We start from the raw sequence: 22,500 nt of genomic DNA, 5'->3' as shown, positions 1-22,500 counted from the left end.
CAGCCAAACAGCGAAGAGCCTGACATCTCTGTCTCGTAAAAACACACACACGCGCGCACACATGCACACACACAAGATCTGAACACAAACATAATAATAATAATAATAATAATAACATCCTGATCCTCATCATCCTCATCATCATCACTACATCCTCTGTACTGTGTTCCAGCTGCACTCTGCTGTCCTTCCTGTTGGAGTTGTTGAAGTTGTCTGTAGCGATGCAGGAGCAGATGCTCACCTGTAAGGGCTTCCTCGTCATTGGGTACTCTCTGGAGAAGGTGCTTTAGATCATTCTGCTTTAATATCACTATCAATATTAATATTAATACCGTTATCACTACTATTACATTTCTACTCCTACTATTACTTCTATTATTATTATTTCTGCTTTATACTGTTATTACTTGTGGAGTTGTATTTGAGTTTAATGTCTGTATTACTGTGTGTGTGTGTGTGTGTGTAGTCTTCCAAAGTCCATGTAACGAGGCCCGTGCTAGACATCGTTTTGTCATTTGCTCGGTATCTGAGTAACCTGCCCAACGGCATCTTACTGCTCAAACAGCTGTGTGATCATATCCTGTTCAACCCGACCATCTGGATACACACACCAGCCAAGGTGAGCTAAATGTCACTCTCTCTCTCTCTCTCTCTCTCTCTCTCACACACACAAAGCAGTGTGACGCAGAATGATGTGTACTGATCTTCTGTTTTAATGTCATAGATGTTAATGTATGTATATTAACAGACATTATACCTTAAGCTAGTATATATTGATGTAGTGTGTGTGTGTCTATGTCCAGGTGCAGCAGGTCTTGTACACATATTTAGCCACGGAGTTCATCAGCACAGTGACGATCTACAACGCTGTGCGCCGTGTGGGAACAGTGCTGCAGGTCATGCACACGCTTAAATACTATTACTGGGTGGTGAATCCACAGGACCGCAGCGGTGTGATGCCTAAAGGCCTTGGTACATACACACACACATACATATACAACTACATTTGTTATATTTTACATGCACATATATATTAGAGATCGATTAACTATGTTATGCTCATATATGGACTTCCAGGTCCAATCATGTAACCAGGCAACAAAAATAATGTACATTGAACCTTATAGTGTTGCATGCATATAGTGGGAAAAAAAATAGTATCCGTTTGTGTGTGTGTGTGTGTTTGGATTGCAGATGGTCCACGGCCCAATAAGAAGGAGATCCTCTCTCTCAGAGCGTTCCTGCTTCTCTTCATCAAACAGCTCATCATGAAGGTCAAACACAAACACACACTTTTATCATATACACATCCTTATCTACACAAATCTTCCCTTCAGCTGGGAGTTCTTTCACACCACCTGCTGCTCCATGCTGGAGCTAAACCTGAATTTATGTGTTGCACGTTTTTGTACGTGATTATCTGTTTTTATACGTCTGAGTTTCCGTGTTAGGTTTATAAAGTCACTGTGTTATTACTGCTAATAATAACCTTATAATCACTTCTACTTATCTACTGATCCCACCTTCTTTAATTATTATTATTATTATTATTATTATTATTATTATTATTATTATTATTATCCTACTAACTAATCCTGTACTTTACTAACTACTACAACACGAGTACTACTGCACTAACACAACTACTAACACTACTATTACTATTAGTACTAATTCTACTACAAGAAGTTTGTAAAAATAAAGAAATGTACGTGTCTGAACTGCAGGACTCGGGAGTGAAGGAGGATGAGCTTCAGAGCATTTTAAACTACCTGCTCACTATGCATGAGGTAACACACACACACACACACAAAACATTGTGGGATCAAGCTTTTTCTCCTCTAGAGGGCGCCCAAGTCTGAAAAATACCATTTTTTTCCATCTTCTGAGTTAAGAGGCAATAAATTCTCTTTAATTAATCGGCTTTGCCTCTCTCTCTCTCTCTCTCTCTCTCTCTCTCTCTGTCTGTCTCTCTCTCTCTGGTCTCTCTCTCTCCTTCTCTCTCTCTCTCTCTCTCTCTCTGTCTGTCTCTCTCTCTCTGGTCTCTCTCTCTCTCCTTCTCTCTCTCTGTCTCTCTCTCTCTGGTCTCTCTCTCACACACACACACACACACACACACACACACACACACACACACACACACACACACTGTTATAAAAGGGAAAGCACACTTATGGACACACTAGTAAGAATGTAGTGTAACTCGCTCCTTTGATTATTTGACCTAAATACATCACTAATCATATTAAGGATCATTTCAGCTCGGTGTGAGTTGTGTTCATTTCAGTCTGGATGTGATCTGTGTGCAGGATGATAACCTGATGGATGTCCTGCAGCTGCTGGTGGCGTTGATGTCTGAACACCCGAGTTCCATGGTGCAGGCGTTCGATCAGCGTAACGGCATCCGGTGAGAGCAAAGCGTCCTCCTCTGCTGCTCTCCTTATTATCCTCCTTTCAGCTCAGAGCTCCAGCGTGAGACGCATCAAACTGGAAGGCAGCAGCAAAGCTCACATTCCCCATCTCATTTAATAAAGGGACACAAATGGGGCCACAAACCATCATGTTAAAGTGCAAAATAAATTGGATGTAGAATTTCTTTTGGCTCGTTACACACTGGGACATTTGCGCTGAATGTAGACTACGTTGCGTTATGTAGAACACAACATTTAAAATAAACCATTTAGCTTTAATGATTTATTCATTCTAATTCAGATATACAGATGGAAGAAGAAATAAAGAAATAAACTGAAATAAATCGATTTCTTTAAGCATGTGACGGTACTGTAGATACTTAATAATTATCATGTAGCTATTTATTAGATGGATACATTGGATCGATAGATCGATGCGTACAATTCATTTTTGTCCTTAAAGCTCTGCCGCATTTAAAGCAGAAATAAATAATCAAGTGCATTGACCAGAAAGTATTTAATATTTAAGTGTAAATCCGCCATAACTGACTTAGTAATTATTACTGTAGTAATTAATACGACGACCGATCCGTCCGTAAACGACGTTCATCTTCGTGCGCCATGTTGCTTAGCAACCAAATCTTTCTGATATAAGAGAATTAATTGCTGATGATCTAGACGATCTAATTAACGCAAAGTGGTGTTTATTCTGAGCACATTATCTTCACCTGTATACAATAAATGTGTAGATTGTTAGACTGATATTTAGTTACAGATCTGGTTTAGTGTGTAACTGCACTAATGTGTTCTGAAGGTGTGTGTGTGTGTGTGTTACGTCGTTTAAAGCTAAAGTGTAATTTAAGTGAAGGAGTGCAGACTGGGTTAAAGGAAAGCTCACAGGCTGCTTTTGTTTTAATCCACGCTGTGCATACTTTCCTTTATAGACACGGAGTTAAAAGTTCAGGCTAGCGGGGGGGCGTCTGGAGCGCTCGCTGTGTAAAACCCCCAGCTATAATGTTCATTTTAGAGCTGACAACACCGATAAAAACACACTTCCATCACACACTTCTGTCGCACACTCACCATCGCGAAGAAGGTTTCGTTTCACTCAAGGTCACCGGGAGAAAGTTGGCGTTTGTGTGTGTGTGAGAGTTAGAGGAGCTGGAAAAAAAAATTACATCATAATAATAACACACGATAATATTTGACGCTATTTATAACATTTTTGTCATAAGTGTTTTTTCTTTTCTTTTTCTTTTAACCATTTTAATCATTTATGTTTTTTGTTTTTTTTTACCAAGACGCGAGTTTATTTTAATATATGCACACACACACACACACACACACACACACACACATATACACACATACACAAACACACACACACACACATACACACACACACACACACACAGACGCACACATACACACACATGCACGCACACACAAACACACACACACTCACTCACTCACACACACACACACACACAAATTACCTAAAAGTTGTTTACAACTAATGTAAATAAATACATGCTTTTTTAAAACTTTCAAAAATGAAACAAAATTGTTTTAATTTAAATCCTAATTGCGCTAATTAACCAAAACATTGAAATTAAATCAATTTTGTTTATTCGTTTCTTAAAATGATCTAAGGCACTGAAATAAAAATGTATTTAATTAACACACACTACACTAATTTCCTAAAACATTCAAATAAAAAGTAAGTAAAGTAGAAAGTTATTTGACTTTAAACGATATTTAGTAATAAAAAAGTCTTATTTTTATTTTTAAAAGCTTTTTATTTTTTTTGTTAATAAAGATTGATTGAAAGCCGATTGTGATGTTTAATAATTAGTTTTTTAATCTGTGTATTTATAATAATGAACATTTGCATTTTTTATCACTGTGACTATATAACAAACTCCTGATGTCATCTGTGTATTTGTGTGTGCGTGTGTGTGTGTGGCTGTGTGTGGCTGTGTGTGTCTGTGTGTGTCTGTGTGTGTCTGTGTGTGCATGTGTGTCTGTGTGTGTGTGTGTGCGTGCGTGTGTGTCTGTGTGTGTGTGTGCGCATGTGTGTGTGTGTATTACAGAGTCATTTACAAACTATTGGCGTCTAAAGGTGAAGGTGTTCGAGTTCAGGCTCTGAAGGTCTTGGGTTATTTCCTGCGTCATTTACAGCCTAAGTAAGTTTCTGTCACGTCTTCACGTTGTCACGTCCTCACGTTCTGTCACGTTTCCTTCAGGAAGGTTTATAAAACGTATAAAAATAACATCTGGTGACTTGTCTTTTATTATACCTTTGCTCTGATTGACAATCAGCAGTCAGATTAATTCATGTTTTAGTAAACAAAGTGGTGTTTATTCTGATTTCTGAATTGTGTGATGTCATTTCCTGTTCCAGGAGGAAGTCCGAGGTCATGTTGAGTCACGGTTTATTTTCACTCTTGACTGAACGCCTGCTTCTGCACTCCAGTCAGTTCTCCATGACCACATACAACGTCCTGTTTGAGGTGTGGACTGCTAAATACCCCTTCACTGCTTAATACCCCCTCACTGCTTAATACCCCCCACTGCTAAATACCAACCGTAAATACCCCTTCACTGCTAAATATCAACCATGAATACCCCCTCACTGCTTAATACCCCCTCACTGCTTAATACCCCCTCACTGCTAAATACCAACCATAAATACCCACTCAGTGCTAAATACCAACCATAAATACCCCTTCACTGCTAAATATCAACCATAAATACCCCCTCACTGCTTAATACCCCCTCACTGCTTAATACCCTCACTGCTAAATACCAACCATAAATACCCCATCACTACTAAATATCCCCTCACTGCTAAATACCAACCATAAATACCCCCTCACTGCTAAATACCAATGATAAATACCCCCTCACTGCTAAATACCAACCATAAATACCCCATCACTACTAAATACCCCTCACTGCTAAATACCAACCATAAATACTCCCTCATTGCTAAATACCAACCATAAATACCCCCCATTGCTAAATACCAACCATAAATACCCCCCATTGCTAAATACCAACCATAAATACCCCCTCATTGCTAAATACCAACCATAAATACCCCCTCACTGCTAAATACCAACCATAAATACCTCATCACTGCTAAATACTAACCCTAAATACCCCAAAGATAAATACCCCCTTACTGCTAAATACCCCAAAGATAAGTAACACCTCACTGCTAAATGCCCAAAAAGTGAACCCCCTCACTGCTAAATATCCCAAATACAAATACCTACTCACTGATAAACACCTTAAAGATAAAGACAAGATTTATTTATTTATTTATTTATTTATTTATTTATTTGTCTATTGATTGATTTCTCAGATTTTGACGGAGCAGATCTGCACACAGGTGATCCACAAGCAGCATCCTGAACCCGACTCCACCATCAAAATTCAAAACCCACGTAAGATCACACTTTAATAATCTCTGAGCCGAGAAGCTACAGTTTACACCAGAACCTTCATCAGGGTCACTTTTATTTACTTAAAATGTTCTCTTTGATATTCACTAAATTAATATTTAATATTTAAATTGTAACTGCTAGCTGATGATGACCTAATGACCTTTACAGCAGCTGACCAATCAGCTACTTAACACCACACACTTTTATAACTACACACCAGTTACAATACTAACACATCCTCATTATAACTACACACTCATTACAATCCTAACACACACTCATTATAATCCTAACACACACTTATTATAACTACACACTAGTTACCAGTGTTGTATAAAGTACTAGAAAGCAATACAAGTATCGTACTAGAAAAAGACTTTGGTAGAAGTGAAAGTTAACTTTTAGAATATTACTCAAGTAAAAGTCTTAAAGTATCTGATATATACTGTACTTAATTATCAAAAGTAATTTTCTGATGTTTAATGTACTTAAGCATTTGAAGTAAAAGTAAAAAGTAAAATTTCAGTGATTTTCGGTAGGCATAAGAGCAGGGGCGGTTCTAGGATTTCATCTTTAGGGGGTTTAGCCCTCAGTGAGAATTTAAAACAAGAAGGGTTTTATATTATATATTATATGACTACATAGTAAGCCAAAAGTTATGGTATTATTAAATGCTAAAAGTGGACACCAAAATTTTATGCATGATGTAATGATGCCAGTCTTGAATCAAATCAGTTCATGTATGTGTGCATTCTCTACAAACAGTGTGTCCAATGAATGCAGTCATTAATAAAAAAAATATTCACAAGACAAAGACCACATCAATAAATGTTATTTTTATTTAGTATTGAATGGATTGTTTGCATTAATATTTTGTTTGTGCTATCAACTCTGGTAATTTCCACCGATTAAGGTTATAGTTCAATGCCTCCAGCTCTGACTGGGTTAGCAGTGCACGCTGCGCGTACCTGTGCTTCTCCGTAGAGCGTGCGGAGCGTGATGCAATCTAGGAGCAGTGATTCACCAAACCTCCCTTATTGCAGTCGCACACATTTCTTCTGATTTTATTTTGTAGTAACGAGTAACGAAGATGCTTAGTGGAAATATAGCGGAGTAAAAGTGTACATTTTATCTAGGAAATGTAGTGGAGTAAGAGTGAAAGTTGACATAAATTTAAATAGCGACGTAAAGTACAGATACATGAAATTTCTACTTAAGTACAGTAACGAAGTATTTGTGCTCCGTTATAATTACAACACTGCTAGTTACAATCCTTACACACACTCATTATATCTACACACTAGTTAGAAACCTAACACACACTCATTATAAATACACACTCATCACAATCCTAACACACACTCATTATAACTACACACTCATTACAATCCTAACACACACTCATTATAACTACACACTCATTACAATCCTAACACACACTCATTATAACTACACACTCATTATAATCCTAACACACTCTCATTATAACTACACACTCATTACAATCCTAACACACACTCATTATAACTACATACTCATTACAATCCTAACACACACTCATGATAACTACACACTCATTACAATCCTAACACACACTCATGATAACTACACACTCATTACAATCCTAACACACACTCATGATAACTACACACTCATTACAATCCTAACACACACTCATTACAACTAGACACCCGATACAATCCAAACACACTTATTATAACTACACGCTCGTCACAATCCTAACACACACTCATTATAACTACACACTCGTTACAATCCTAACACACACTCATTATAACTACACACTCGTTACACCTACATACCTGTTACAATTTTGTTTTTTCTTTTTTCTTCAGCAGTATTGAATAGAGTTTAGTAAAAAGAGTAAAACAGGAGTACTCAAATTTCATTAAAGGCTGTTGAAATTCACAAAGTACTTGCCTTTTCTTCCTTTTTTTTGTTGTGCTTTAATCAGAGCTGAGATCTAGAATTACTGCGATCAGCTCAGGAGCACATAATGTTCTCCAGCACATGAAGCAGAATTATATTTAATTACAGATGCATTTCATAATGCAGAGCATCCTGATGTGATGAACGTATTCATTTCACAGCTCACAGCTCCCTCGTTTTACCGTTAGTGCTCTTTGTGCTGCTGTGTTGAACAGTGGATGTGATGAGGTCAGACGACTTCCATGATCAGTTTACAGAGAGTAAAAATAGATACTTAGAAACTAAAAAAATACTTAAATAATAAATAAATAAATAAAAGTGAAATGTTAGTCATGTTAAAGCAATTTTGTTTTTAAAAGTCTGATAGCTCGTCAATAAGTAAATAAAAAAAACGTAAAATAGAAATAGATTGAAAATGAATAAAAATACTAAAAATATTGTGTAAACTAAATATTTAAAAAAATCTGTCATTTGTTAAACTAAGTTTTTTTTAAAAAATGTAGTCTTTTCCCCTCCACTTTAAAAGGCTTTAAATTTCACGTTATGTCGTAGACTTGATTATTAAATTCACTCTGTTTCTCCTTTTTACTATGACATATTTTTCTGATTTGATTCGGGTTGAAACCCCAGAATGCTCTTGATTGCAGTCTTTAGCAATGTCAGGACGAATTAGACAAACTTACACGCGCGCACACACACACACACACGTGCGCGCACACACACGCACACACACACACACACACACACACTGTTTTATTCATGTTAAAGCTCCGAGACAAACCAGGACCAAATGCAGAGGAAAAATAGCATAGAGATAATTTTCCACTGGTAAAGCCTGAGTGAGTGTAATTTAACTGAGTAAAGCACAGAACACACACACACACACACACACACAGATGAAATTTAATCTCTTCACTTATAGCAGAATCAGCTATGACGCTGTCTAGATAACTCAACTAAACATGCAGTCACTTTACATTACACACACACACATACACACACACACACACACACACACACACACACACACACACACACTCACCCTTACTGGCCCTGCAGGATTTGTCTCAAATCAGACCTTTGATTGTTTTGACTCTTTTTTATTTTGATTTCTTTGCTCTGTTTAACTGCAGTGGTTTTGAAGCACCAATATTATGAGAGAAAATGAAATTGTTTAGTTTGTGTAAATGAATTGTTGCTGTGTGTGTGTGTGCGTGTAGAGATCCTAAAGGTGATTGCAGCTCTGCTGAAGAACAGCGTGTGTCCAGAAAGCATGGAGATTCGCAGAGTCTTTCTGTCCGACATGATCAAACTCTTTAACAGCAGCCGAGAAAACAGGAGGTACACAAACACACATGCTTATACACACACACAAACTCACATGCTGCATATATAGCCTTTGACGGTGTTAAGTGTGCTGAAAAAAGTAAGATAGCTGTGTATTCCTTTTATATTTACATTTAATTAACTTTTGCATGATCATTAGTGACTCCTATTCCCTTTATGTCTTGCCTAAATAAATATATATTTACTTGTGTTTCATACAATATAGATTTTTTTTTCCTGTGAAGTTTGAATTTTGTTCATTCTCTCTAACGAATGATTCAGTTCTCCAAATGTAAATAAAAGTAAAAAAAGAAAACAAACATTTCCATTTTAGCTTTATGCAGAGGTATGGGAATGTATAACATTATTATTAACTGTTCAGTCATGAAGTTGGGCAATCATAAAAAAAAACATTTTAGGTTTTTAGGTGATTCTACAGAAAAAGTAAATATATAGTGGTGCATTTTATTATTTTTTTTATCTGATCGGGTTGCTGCTGAGCTGCTGTTGAGGGTATTTGAGCACTGACTGGTGCAGAAAACACATTTCTGATTCACTGTTATTTAAATGTTATTTGTAAAATGTTGGATATAGTTCAAAATATTTGCTTTTATTTATTTTTCTTTTTGAAGTGACTCATTTTTTTCAGTGGTGTCCCAAAATAAACACAGCAGACTAATGATAAATGTTAAGCTGTGATGTGATGTCATCAGAGTAAACGTTGCTGGAGAAAAAATTGTCATTGTTAATTAAAACCTAGGATTTCTTAAACATTAATTAACATTATTAAAACCTACAACAACTAAATGGAACATATACACCAATATGTTTCAGGTTAATCTTGTTAAAACAAGATAAAACTTGTTTATATCTAAAAACTTGATTGTAATTGATAAACTAAAACCTAATAATGCATCTTGTTACATAATAAATGGATAAAATAGTGATCATTTTATTTAATACTGCAGTAGGTGTGTTTGTGTGAGTTTAATTAAAATATTAAGTGAGGTTTTTTTACTTTGTCTACTCCTGGCTGGCTCACCAAATATGCTCACTGTATAGAAATTATATAATTGTCAGTATGTTTAAATAATCCTGTTGGTAGGGGTACTTGACCTTCATCTTGTATATAAAATGGCTGTGCTTATATGATCAATAATGAAATTAATGTTAGAGGGATAAAGCATAAAGTAAGATGGAAATTTTATGGGGAAAAAAGATAGCTTGTAATCGTTTTCTTTCTGCCCAGATTACATTGTGTGTGTGTGTGTGTGTGCGTGTGTGTGTAGGAGTCTCCTGCAGTGCTCAGTGTGGCAGGAGTGGATGCTCTCTCTCTGCTTTATAAATCCGAGCAGCAGCGAGGAGCTGAAGATCACAGAGATGGTGTTCACCGTCTTCCGCATCCTCCTTTATCACGCCATTAAGCACGAGTGGGGAGGCTGGCGCGTGTGGGTCGACACACTCTCCATCACACACTCCAAGGTCAGCATGCGTGCACACACAAACACACACACAGCCAGGTGGTTTGCATTAATCAGATGCTTTATAATGAGAACAATTATTGAACTATATATATTTATATTTATCCTTTTTTGTATATATTTTAAAACAACCCTACTATACATTATTATATTACTATATTATTCTATTTTAAAACTCTTTCTTTATTGCATTTGTTTTATTTTTAATTTAGATCAAACAAAAAACTATTAATAATTATAAACTAAACTAATTATAAAAGTTTATAATAGAATTTAGCACAACACACAACTTTTATATAACGAGCACTTCTTATTTTGATCTCCTAAGATTAGACATTTTATAACACACACACACACACATACACACACTAAACATATACTCAAAAATTCTTCATGAACATATAAATTTCTGTATTTACTTTGATTTTTATCCCATTACTTTGATTTTTATATATAATGTGTGTGTGTGTGTGTGTGTGTGTTTGTGTGTGTGTTTGTTGTTGAACTGTGGGCACAAGATTTTGCAGATAAGCGTGTGTTTTATTGTGTGATGACCACTAGGGGGCAGAAATGAGCTTTAGTAGGAATTAGATTTCTCTCTAGGGTTAGTCTGTGTGCTTGTGTGTGTGTTTTCTAGTCTCCTCACTCGAAAACTGAAAGCTGTTCCTCCATTAAAACATTTATAATGACTTACACATACTTTTTCTTTTACAGCTTAGTTACTTGCACTAACAATTTCATATAAAAGGTTATTTAATATTATTTAACAAATACGAGAGTTTATTAAATATTGAAATAATCAGTCAGTTGGTGTGATGAATGGTTCAGTTGTCTGTACAGAATGTTTACCAATGGATTAAAAAAAAAAGAATTCTATTTTTATTATTATAATCTTTTGTATCTCCTGCAGACGCTAAATAAAATAGTTCATTAAATAATTTCTTAACCTGGAGAAAAAGCAGGTTTGAGTTGTTTATTTATTACAGAAGAATTAACGGGAAAATGAAATAGTGTAGTGTAGTATAGAGAGTGTGTAACTTACATCTGCACCCAGTAGCATTTTAACTGTGAATACAGTCTGATTTTGTTTTTATATATATATCTGAACAAATCTGAACAAATTTGTCCAGATCTGAACAAATTCTCTATAAACTTGATTAGAGTTCAAAATACACGAGTGTTATGTCTGTAAATAAGACACTATTTATACTGATGATATATATATATATATATATATATATATATATATATATATATATATATATATACACGTGATATTTGTGTATAGTTTGTGTAGGTTTTTTGTCTCAAAATGTTAACACAGTCATTTTATCGCTGTGTGTAGGAGAGAAAGTGTGTGTGTGTTTGTGAGGAAGAGACGTATATTTAAAAAAGGGTGGAAATATGGAGATAAAATATTTGTGACTTTTTCATTTCTCTCTGTCTCACACACAAACACACACGCACACACACACTCACTACTCTTTGGTTCTTGTCTTCCTTTTTTGGTCCAGCAAGTTTAATTAGAATACAATAATTAAAATGATATAAAAATAATAACATCACATGAGACATTCGTTTCTTTACATTCGATCTCTCCTTTGTGCATGAGCGGAGTGTGTGATTGCTTTTCTCTCTATAATTGCAAAAAGATTAATGTTGCTCGTGTTCGCACGCTCTGTGTGTGTGTGTGTCTTTGATACATGCATCTGTTATAAGAGGAGAAAAAAAAAGCAAAAGAAACTCAATTGCAATTTTATTGTGCGGTGTGATAGATTTCCTGCCAAGTCGGGAGCAGGAGAGCTGTTTGTCACTGTAACACTCCTGTTCACAGCTGCGGGGGTGTGTGTGTATGTGTGTGTGTATGTGTTTAAGAGAGGGAATGTGTGAGTTTCTAAATGTGCACACATTGTGTATATGTGTTCTATTCACAGAGATGTTTGTGTATACATACACTAATTATGTGTGTGTGTATAGTGTGCAAGTCAGAGGTGTGTGTTTGTAGATTGTGTATGGAATGGTTGTTGTGAGGGAATGTGTAGATGTGAACCCTGTGTATATATGTGTGTGTGCGCTTGTCTGTGTGTAAGAGAAATATGCATGTGCGGTTATAACAATTGTATTTAGAATATTTAATACAATTTTAATTGTATAATTTTACTATTTTGCAATCAATTTAAAAGGAAATAAATTGTCAGTTTATCGTTGAATTATTTTTTAGGAAGCAACGAGCGGAATACATTTTTTAAAATCTAGTAGTTAATCTGCATATTAATAAATTTGTATTAATAATGAAATGTTAAAAACATAACATACATACAATACTTTCACATTTGATCCACAATCAAAACTGCTTCTAGTTTACATTTTGATCGAAATTTAATTTAAATAAAAATTCTCCAAATTAAATAAACAAATTAAATGAATCTAACAAATTCAATGAAAACTTAAATCCTTATAAATTATTTATGTGATTTATATAGTGCCTTTTTAAATTCCCAAGCTCACTCCATAAAGCATTTAACACAAATGGACAACAATTCATTTTACTTAATTAATATAATTAATTTAATTACACTTAAATAAAAAATATAGCTGTCAATTTTTTTAGTATCAAATATATTTGTACTAAATATTAATAAAGTAAATAAAGTAAAATAAATTAGATCAATTAATCAAATCAATTAAAATAAAAATATTAGTTATGTAAAAAAGTTTCACAAAGTTAAATAATTATAATAACATTAATAATAATAATAATAATAACAATAATAATAAAAAATAAATAAATAAATAATAATAAGGCAGTTTTTCCCGCTGAAGGCTCATTTTTAAGATTACTTATTATTTTTTTCTGCTTCATGATGAAGCTAAAAATTATTAAATATGTCTAGAGTAAGACTAAAATTAATAAGATCATTTTTTTTTTTTTTTGCAGTTGCAAGCATGGTATTAAATCTCTTTAATATTTTATTTATATTCCTGTGTGTATTTGCTCTCTACATGCAGTAGAGGAACAGCAGGGTTTAGTAGAACTGCTTTATTTATTAAAGGATTTTAATGTCTGCTGTCATTAATCAGATGAGTCACATATTAAAAGTCTGTTCACTCCTTGGATGTTTTTGCGTTCTGGTCTATTTTACACGTGAAGAGTGTCGATATTTCCTGTCTGTTTGTACTGATAAAGGAGTTCGATACGAACCTGCCGATTTTTAAAGACTTGAAAAAACGACAAAAGACGCGAATGTTTCCAAACCCGACGTCGTTGCAAGATGACGAGATAAAGGTGTAACACTGTGTACAACTGCGTCAGCAGATTATTATTATTATTATTATTATTATTATTATTATTATTATCAGCTGACAATATATTATAATTTAGTATGTTATCATTCAGTCGTACAATATCACCTGCTGCAACAGGGAAAAAAGGTTAACGTTTATTTCTGTTGCATGTTCCGCAACAGTACAGACTTTTTTATTTTAATCGGATTATCAGATTGTCTGGATTGAGCGGTGTAATGGCTGTTGTAATTACGTTACGTGATATTTCACAGCGCTTGTACGCAGACGGCAGCGTATCGTCCGTTGAAACGCTGCGTCTGCAGACGCCATTGATTTTTGCAGTGGCCTTTAGCTAATCCAATTATGCTTCGGCCCGTTTCACTTTAGTTCTGCGGACGCTCGCTTACTTATTGATCGGACCGAGAATCACTGCTCACATCAGACACATAAAACACTATATGTTACTGTATAGACCTGGAATATGGAGCTGTAATAAAACTAGGTGTTGTAACACATACAGCACTGTCTATAGAGATAATACTGATAGTAATATCTGCAGATTTAATGCTGTGTATAATATAATCTACACTAAAATATAACACAACATGTATATACAGGCTGAATAAAACTGTTGGTATTTTGTACCGTTTTATTTACTCCTGTATACAATACTGAATAAATCATATAGACGGTTTATATAACTGTAATATTTGATATCCTGTTTATTAAGTCATATGTAGTACTGTATATAGTACTACATGTATCATATATACACTGTTTAAATAACTGTAATATTTTATACATTGAGACACGTAAAGTATTATATAAATACAGAATAAACGTGTATAACAGTATCGACACAGTTCCTCTATAACTACACTGTGTATGAAATACCTTTATGTACTGCTGCGTATTTAATATGGCGGATAATGCAAAATAGCAGACATGCGGAACGTAGAGTATTTTATAGAACTGAAAACCAGTCAGAATCTGGTGTCACCACCATTTGCCTAACGCAGTGCAACACATCTCCTTCACATAGAGTTGATCAGGTTGTTGATTGTGACCTGTGGAATGTTGGTCCATTCCTCTTCAATGGCTGTGTGAAGTTGCTGGATATTGGCAGGAACTGGAACACGCTGTTGTATACGCTGATCCAGAGAATCCCAAACATGCTCAATGTGTGACATGTCCGGTGAGTACGCTGGCCATGCAAGAACCGGGATGTTTTCAGGATTGTGTACAGATCCTTAGGCCGTGCATTATCATGCTGCAACATGAGGTGATGGTCGTGGATGAACGGTACAAGGAGAGGCCTCAGGATCTCATCACGGTATCACTGTGCATTCAAAATGCCATCAATAAAATGCACCTGTGATCGTTGTGCATAACATACGCCTGCCCATACCATAACCCCACCGCCACCATGGGCCACTCCATCCACAAACTGCTCACCCACATGACGCCATACATGCCGTCTGCTATCTGCCCTGTATGCTGAAAACCGGGATTCATCTGTGAAGAGAACACCTCTCCAAACTGCCAGACGCCATCGAATGTGAGCATTTGCCCACTCAAGTAGGTTACAACGACGGACTGCAGTCAGGTCAAGACCCCGATGAGGACGTCGAGCATGCAGATGAGTTTCCCTGAGACGGTTTCTGACAGTTTGTGCAGAAATTCTTTGGTTATGCAAACCGATTGTTGCAGCAGCTGTCCTGGTGGCTGATCTCAGACAATCTTGGAGATGAAGATGCTGGATGCAGAGGTCCTGGGCTGGTGTGGTTACATGTCTGCATTTGTGAGACCGGTTGGATGCACTGCCAAATTCTCTGCCTTTGGAGACGGCTTATGGTAGAGAAATGAACATTCGATTCACGGGCAACAGCTCTGGTGGACATTTCTGCAGTCAGCATGCTGATTACACGCTCCCTCAAAACTTGTGACATCTGTGGCCTTGTGCTGTGTGATAAAAGCTGCACGTTTTAGTGTGGCCTTTTATTGTGGCCAGCCTGAGGCACACCTGTGCAATAATCATGCTGTCCAATCAGCATCTAGATATGACACCTGTGGGCCGGATGGATTATCTCGGCTGTGTGTGTGTGTGTGTGTGTGTGTTTATACATAAGTGACCTCATATTAAACTCTCTCACGCACTCATTTTCTACCGCTTATCCGAACTACCTTGGGTCACGGGGAGCCTCAATTCTGTAGAGAGAGCTTTTATTTTTATTAAAATATTAAAGTGTTACTGTACAAAGAGAACTACGTATAATGAAAACGTTCTCATATTTATCTGAACATCAGAAACCCTCCACTCTGAACATTTTATAATTAATCATTAATCTGTACAGTAAAATAAATTCTCATTGTCCTAGCAATAAATACACACAGATGTTGCATATAAGCAAGTTTTTAATAGTCAGAAATCAATTCATACTGAAATAAATATTAAGTGTAGGCAAACTCGACTAATAATGTTAGAATGTAAGAATATCGAGTCTGATCTTTTTTATTTTTTGTCATTATGCTTTTGTGTTTGTTTGTAGAAAGAAGCAAAATTATTAAGCTTGAAATATCCAGATGTTGGTATGATGTTATTTTTGTGAAATAAGGTCAGAATATTATTATCCCTAGTAATAATAATCATTAGAGAATAGTGTGTTGTTGTTCCTGCAGCAGTAGAGCAGAGCGCAGCAGCCGCAGCCTCAGACGCTCAGCGCTCCTCTGAACGGAGTGACTGCAGCAGAGTAAATGATATTACACACTAATAAAATAAATGTTATGCTTTCTGCTCCACATCGCTCCTTTTCTTTCCCATCATGCTTCTGCGTAAAGGGGATTTACGTTACGTCATCTGATCCGAGCGCCGAGCTTAAATCTGGCTGATATCGTCAACAGGCCGCTCATGTAGCCGAGGCTTTTTTTTTTTTTTTTTTTCCACTCCAGAGCTAAATAGGTCTAAATCGAATTACGCTGACTGTGATGTGTCGCTCGTTACACTACTGCAATTGTTCAGGGTTCTTTTTTCATGGGTAATTTGATATATATATATATATATATATATATACACACACACACACACACACACACACACACATACATATTGATTGAGCAGAACCCCCCCCCCCCCCCCCCAAACATTTCCATCTACATCTCTGTCTGAATTGTTATGAACTTTAAAAATAAGTAGATCAGGAATAAAATAATCGACGAATACGTTGTGTAACAGTAGCAGAGTTACTGTTATGGCACTCGTCTTTTTTTCCTTACATAACAGTCCTCTGTTCGTACTTCTTATTCGTAGAACGTCCGTCAAACCGGTCCCGGTTACTATGGAAACAAGAACGTAACGTGTGTGCGCTTTAATGTAAAACTGCATTAGAGAAAATATATCAACACCTTCTAACCAATCAGAATCGAGAATTCAACAGCATTGCGGTGTAATAATAATAATAATAATAATAATAATAATAATAATCAGGTAGTAAATAACATATCATTTATATACGATGTCATGTCTATATCTGTGTCATATGATATAGATATCTATATCATATGATATCTATATTATATACAACAAATTACATTTATAGATTTTAGATCAGCTTGAATCGTGGCAAACCCAAACACACTGCCTGCCTAGGTACCCTACAACAAAAGGTTAGTTTAAAATGTTTACAGGAAATACTGTCTAATACTGTTTTTTTTGGTTTTCATAAAATGTATAATTAGTCATTGTTACACACAAGAGCTTTTCAAAGAGCAACAAAAAAGAGAAAGTAACATTTTTAAAAATATGTAGCAAATAGTTAATAAAATAAAATATTTCTATTATTATACTTTTTTTAATTTGTTTATAGTATCGTCCTGTGGATAGTTATTCTAAATGAAGAAATTAGAATTAAAAAAATCACTCATAATAATAACTAATTTTTGTAATGTTTTGCATTTATTTAAATAATTGAATTCATGATTTTGGGTATTAAGAACAATAATAATGACATGGATAGCAAAAGGTAATTATTTGTTATATAATCCAGTTTGTTTGGACAGATCCATCACTCAGGCTCGGGTATATGACGATATATCGAGTTGCTGATAAAATTACCGATAAGACTGATGTTGTGATGCCATGAACCAAAAAAACCCCCCAAAAATGTTTAGATGCAGCGTGTGTGGTGAACTGAACCTAAAAATTGTGTTCATCTTTTTAAAATCTTAAAATGCTATTTTTGAATTGAGCAATTTTCCATTGCATACTTTTTTAGCTTTTTTCATTTTTATTTAATTTTGCTGGGAAACTCGTATCTCATGATGTGTATAGTAATTTGATGTGTAGTATCTCATGATGTGTAGAAATTTCTTTGAGAATCATGATATTGTGTTTTTGTCACATCGCTCACCTCTGACAAGTCGCTCGGACTAAAATGAATCAGTCCTAAACTGATGAATATACCTGTGAAAATATTTTGTCATTAAAGCGTTCATATTTACGAGAAAGAAAAAATACTCACAGCCTGGCTTTAAAGTCTGAATGTTAAATGTCAAATTAGCCGTGAACTAATGGGCGTGCTAACGTGGTGATTTGCAGTTTAAAGGGCATCACACACACACACACACACACACACACACACACACACATCTACTGTATGGATTACCAATCTCGCCCACAAAAAGATTAACGACCTGCCTGCTAGCACGCTAATTTAGCACAATAACCGCAAATTAATTACAAATAATCAGGGGCTTTCTGCTAAATGCTAATGTGTGTGTGTCTGTGTGTGTGTGTGTGTGTGTTCTCTTTCTCCCAGCAGTCTGTTTGACTTTCTGTCTGTGTTTTGTGATAAATGGAGGGCTGTAAATTAGATGGGCTTTGCCAAACTGTCTGCTGCTAATTGGTGCCCGAGCAGGAATCGACTCTTTTTTTTTTTTCCTCCTCCCTCTTATTTTGCCATGTGATTGTTCATAGAGACATTTCCGCAATAGGTTACATTCATTTGTCACGTGGAACTCACGCTATGGAGATGCTTTTGTTCTGCTCCTGGCTGCATTGGTGTGGACTCTCACTATCTTTCTAGAAACCTCATAGACTTGGACGTCTGTGGACTGTTTCAGTCTGTGGACTGTTTCAGTCTGTGGACTGTTTCAGTCTGTGGACTGTTTCAGTCTGTGGACTCTTTAAGACTTTAAGGCCGTCCTTCCTTCCTTCCACCTTTTCTTCCTTCATTCCTCAGTTCCTTCATTCATTTCAAGCACAATTGTTGCACAATGGATGTTATAATACAGTCTGCTATTTTGTTTACTTTTTGGTGTGTTTTGTCTTGTAGTGTTGTGTATTGTCTGTTTGCACTGTCCTTGTGTTGCACATGTTGCACTTTATGTGGCTAGAACTTTAGTTCTTAGCTGTGTTGGTTTATGATTTGTTTTATGTAGCTTTATGTCGTTTTATGTAGCGTTTATTTAGCATGTTTTATGTAGCACCGTAGTCCTGGAGAAACTTCGTTTCATTTCAATGTGTGCTACGTCAGCTATATATGGTTGCAATGACAATAAAAGCTTTCCTTCCTACTTTTTCCCCTTCATTTTATTTCTTCTTCCTTTTGAAGACTTCTTCTGAGATGGTGTAAAGAACACGTGAATCTTGTAATAATTTAAACATCTGTAAACTTTATAAAGGCTGTGCCCAGACTGGTAACGCGGTTCCTGATCAGTAACACTGAACTTCTGGGATGGTGTCATTATTGTGTCTTTACTGATGCTGAAAGTCCATCTATCAAAAGTCCATTTCTCTTTGCAGGTCACCTTCGAGCAGCACAAGCAGAGCTTATCCCAAGTTTTTCACGAGTACCAGCGGATGAGTTCTGACGGTGACGCTGAGATCAGAACCGTTTCCGGGTCCAGCAGGAACAGTGAACTTCTTGCACATTCAGCTGAAGCTCTGGTAGAACCTCCATCTACTGTTATTGAGCTAAAGGTGGAGGAACAAATCTGTGGAGAACAAAATGAACATGAGCAGAGAGCTCAGGTCACCATCTCAAACATCTTAGCGAGAGCTGAAGAAGAAGGCACCAACGAAGAGGAAGAAAAAGCAACAAAGAAGAATGAGGAGAATGATCAGGAGGCGGTGGAAGGAAAGGATACAGTAAAAGATGCTGTAGAGGAAAAAAAGGCTAAAGGGATTGATGAAGACAAGAGCAATGCAGGTGATCATATAAACAAAGAATCAAACAGCCAGAAGTTAGATACTGATCAACAAGACAATGCAGAGAAAACCTCAGAAAAAGACAAGGATCAAGCCGGAACTGCAGACGAAACAGAAACAAGAACTGACCCAGGTGAAGGAGGAAAAGAATTGGAAGGAGGGGAAGCTCAGAAGAAGGCTGTAGTTGAGCCTCATTCTGAGACTTTAGTCCATGGAGATGGTGAAGACAAAGATCAGGAAGAGGAGAAACAATCTGAGATTTTTATGGAGGGCCCCAGGACAGAGGTGAGTCCCAGTGCAGAGTTGGGTCCAGACATGGAGGTGCAGGCCAACATGGAGGTGAGCCCCAGTACAGAGGTGGTCTTAAGTACAGACAAAGGTCCTGGTGTCCAGGGAAGTTCCAGTGAGGAGACGAGCTCCAGTGCAGAGAAGGGTCCAGGTTTGCAAGAGGGCCCCAGTGAGGAGAAAGGCCCCAGCTTGCAGGAAATACCCATTGTCCAGGAGAGTCCTGTGGAGGTTTGCACCAGCAAGGAGGACGAACCAATGACTCAAAAGGGCCCCAGTGCAGAGACAAGCCCCAGTACAGAGGAGGGCTCGAGTACTGAAGGGGTTCCCAGTTCAACAGTAAGCCCCAGTACAGAGGAGGGACCTAGTGTCCCGGAGAGCCCCGGTGTGGAGACAGACCTCAAACACAAAGGTGTTAAAATCGCCAGACTGGACGTCTCCAGCGTGGCTATGGACACGGAACGACTGGAGCTGAAGGAAAACTCAGCTGCTGTAAGTCCATTTTTTATTTTACATAAAAGCTGATGAGCAGGTTAGCCAAAACTTTGATCAAGCAGTTTACATGTCATTAATGTTCTAGCATGGGGCAGATGTGGTTCTAGATCATGTTTTGTTTCTAGTTTGGGGCAATTGGGGCATCGGGAAGATTGTGAAACTAGAACATGCTCAGGTGTGGTTCTAACACAGAGACATTTGTTGTTCTAGCACAAGAGCAGTCACAGTTCTGTGGCTTTGTGATATTGTAAACTTAAAGCTAGCTAATGTGGTTCTGCAGGATGAAGGCCAAACCCAAGTAACTGCTGGCACCTCTGCGCAGAACCGAGGCGGTTCCTCGTCCTCCCCTCGATCCAGCATGTTCCGTATTCCAGAGTTCAAGTGGTCTCACATGCACCAGCGCCTGCTGACCGACCTGCTGTTCTCCATCGAGACAGATGTGCAGATGTGGAGAAGGTGAGTTGTGAAAGATGTGGGAATATAAATGCAGTTGTCATTGTTATGTCTTTCTGATGTGTGTGTGTGTGTGTGCTGACAGCCACTCCACGAAGACAGTGATGGACTTTGCGAACAGCAGCGAGAACGTGGTGTTTGTGCACAACACGGTGCATCTGATCTCTCAAGTGGTGGACAATCTGATCATGGCGTCTGGAGGAATCCTTCCTCTGCTCTCTGCAGCAACTTCATCCACGGTTTGTGTGTGTGTGTGTGTGTGTGTGTGTGTTTTAAATGAGATGATGGTGGTGATGGTGGTGATGACTGTGCTGGTTAAGGTGATGATGGTGGTTATTATGATGATGATGATGATGGTGGTGTTGATGGTGTTGATGCTCTGTACTTATTTTCAGCACGAGTTGGAGGTGATAGACGCGTCTCAGGGTCTGGAAGTGGAAATGTCTCTGTCCTTCCTGCAGCGTCTCATCTCTCTGGTGGATGTCCTTATCTTGTCCAGCTCTCTGAACTTCACCGAGGTTGAGGCGGAGAAGAACATGACATCCGGAGGAGTGCTGAGACAATGCCTGCGCCTCGGTACACACTCGACACAATCTTTGCTTCTTTCTAATTTCATACTATTAAAGAGGAAAAAAAAAAACCTGGCAACCAAAAACACACCAGAATCTGACAGGACCTTCCTGTACGCTAGCTGCTATTTAACTAACGTTAGTGTCGAACACGATAACTAAGACGGTTCCGTCATGATGCGTTTCGACAGATTTAACTATCAAACCGTGGTGTGCACTCATTTCTAATTTACAGTAACCTCATTACGACAGTGTCCTCTCTTTAATTCCCCTTTCCTTTTTCTCCATCTTTGTATTGTATCTCAAAACATATCCGGATCTCTACATTTTCACACCGACACTTTTTATAGCGATTGATTTGTTTTACTGTAAATTATTTGCTTAAAAATAACATCACGGTGGCTGTGGACAGTGTTTAAACCCTCCAAAAAACTGTATGCGTACCTCCTTTTTGCATACTTGGCAACCTTGGTAGGAAATTTCAACATTTCCCCTGCGGTGTGTTAGTAATTTATTAATAAAGACTCACTGTGTTGTATAAAATAGCACCGTAATCGCTCTTCCCAGCTCCTGTCGTATTGAGGAACA

General features: G+C 37.1%; 1 protein-coding gene across 2 annotated transcripts in view; it reads left to right on the top strand.

Moving 5' to 3' along the window:
• lrba (LPS-responsive vesicle trafficking, beach and anchor containing) overlaps positions 1–22,500 on the top strand; it is a 167,748-nt gene that overhangs the window by 19,416 nt on the left and 125,832 nt on the right. For both annotated transcript variants that reach the window (XM_060864169.1, XM_060864168.1), the window contains exons 11-26: positions 1–35; positions 173–281; positions 467–619; positions 804–972; positions 1,195–1,274; positions 1,728–1,790; positions 2,310–2,407; positions 4,505–4,597; positions 4,816–4,924; positions 5,782–5,863; positions 9,034–9,154; positions 10,429–10,621; positions 19,706–20,887; positions 21,171–21,346; positions 21,429–21,582; positions 21,739–21,919. The exon at positions 1–35 is cut by the window's left edge and continues 99 nt beyond it. In XM_060864169.1, coding sequence (XP_060720152.1) covers positions 1–35; positions 173–281; positions 467–619; positions 804–972; positions 1,195–1,274; positions 1,728–1,790; positions 2,310–2,407; positions 4,505–4,597; positions 4,816–4,924; positions 5,782–5,863; positions 9,034–9,154; positions 10,429–10,621; positions 19,706–20,887; positions 21,171–21,346; positions 21,429–21,582; positions 21,739–21,919 — 2,998 coding nt within the window. The remainder of the gene's footprint in view (positions 36–172; positions 282–466; positions 620–803; positions 973–1,194; positions 1,275–1,727; positions 1,791–2,309; positions 2,408–4,504; positions 4,598–4,815; positions 4,925–5,781; positions 5,864–9,033; positions 9,155–10,428; positions 10,622–19,705; positions 20,888–21,170; positions 21,347–21,428; positions 21,583–21,738; positions 21,920–22,500) is intronic.

Source organism: Tachysurus vachellii, chromosome 2 (genome assembly GCF_030014155.1).
Source record: "Tachysurus vachellii isolate PV-2020 chromosome 2, HZAU_Pvac_v1, whole genome shotgun sequence".
NCBI lineage: Eukaryota > Metazoa > Chordata > Actinopteri > Siluriformes > Bagridae > Tachysurus > Tachysurus vachellii.
Note: the sequence above shows the minus strand (reverse complement) of the source record. Positions and strands in the feature narration are given on the sequence as shown.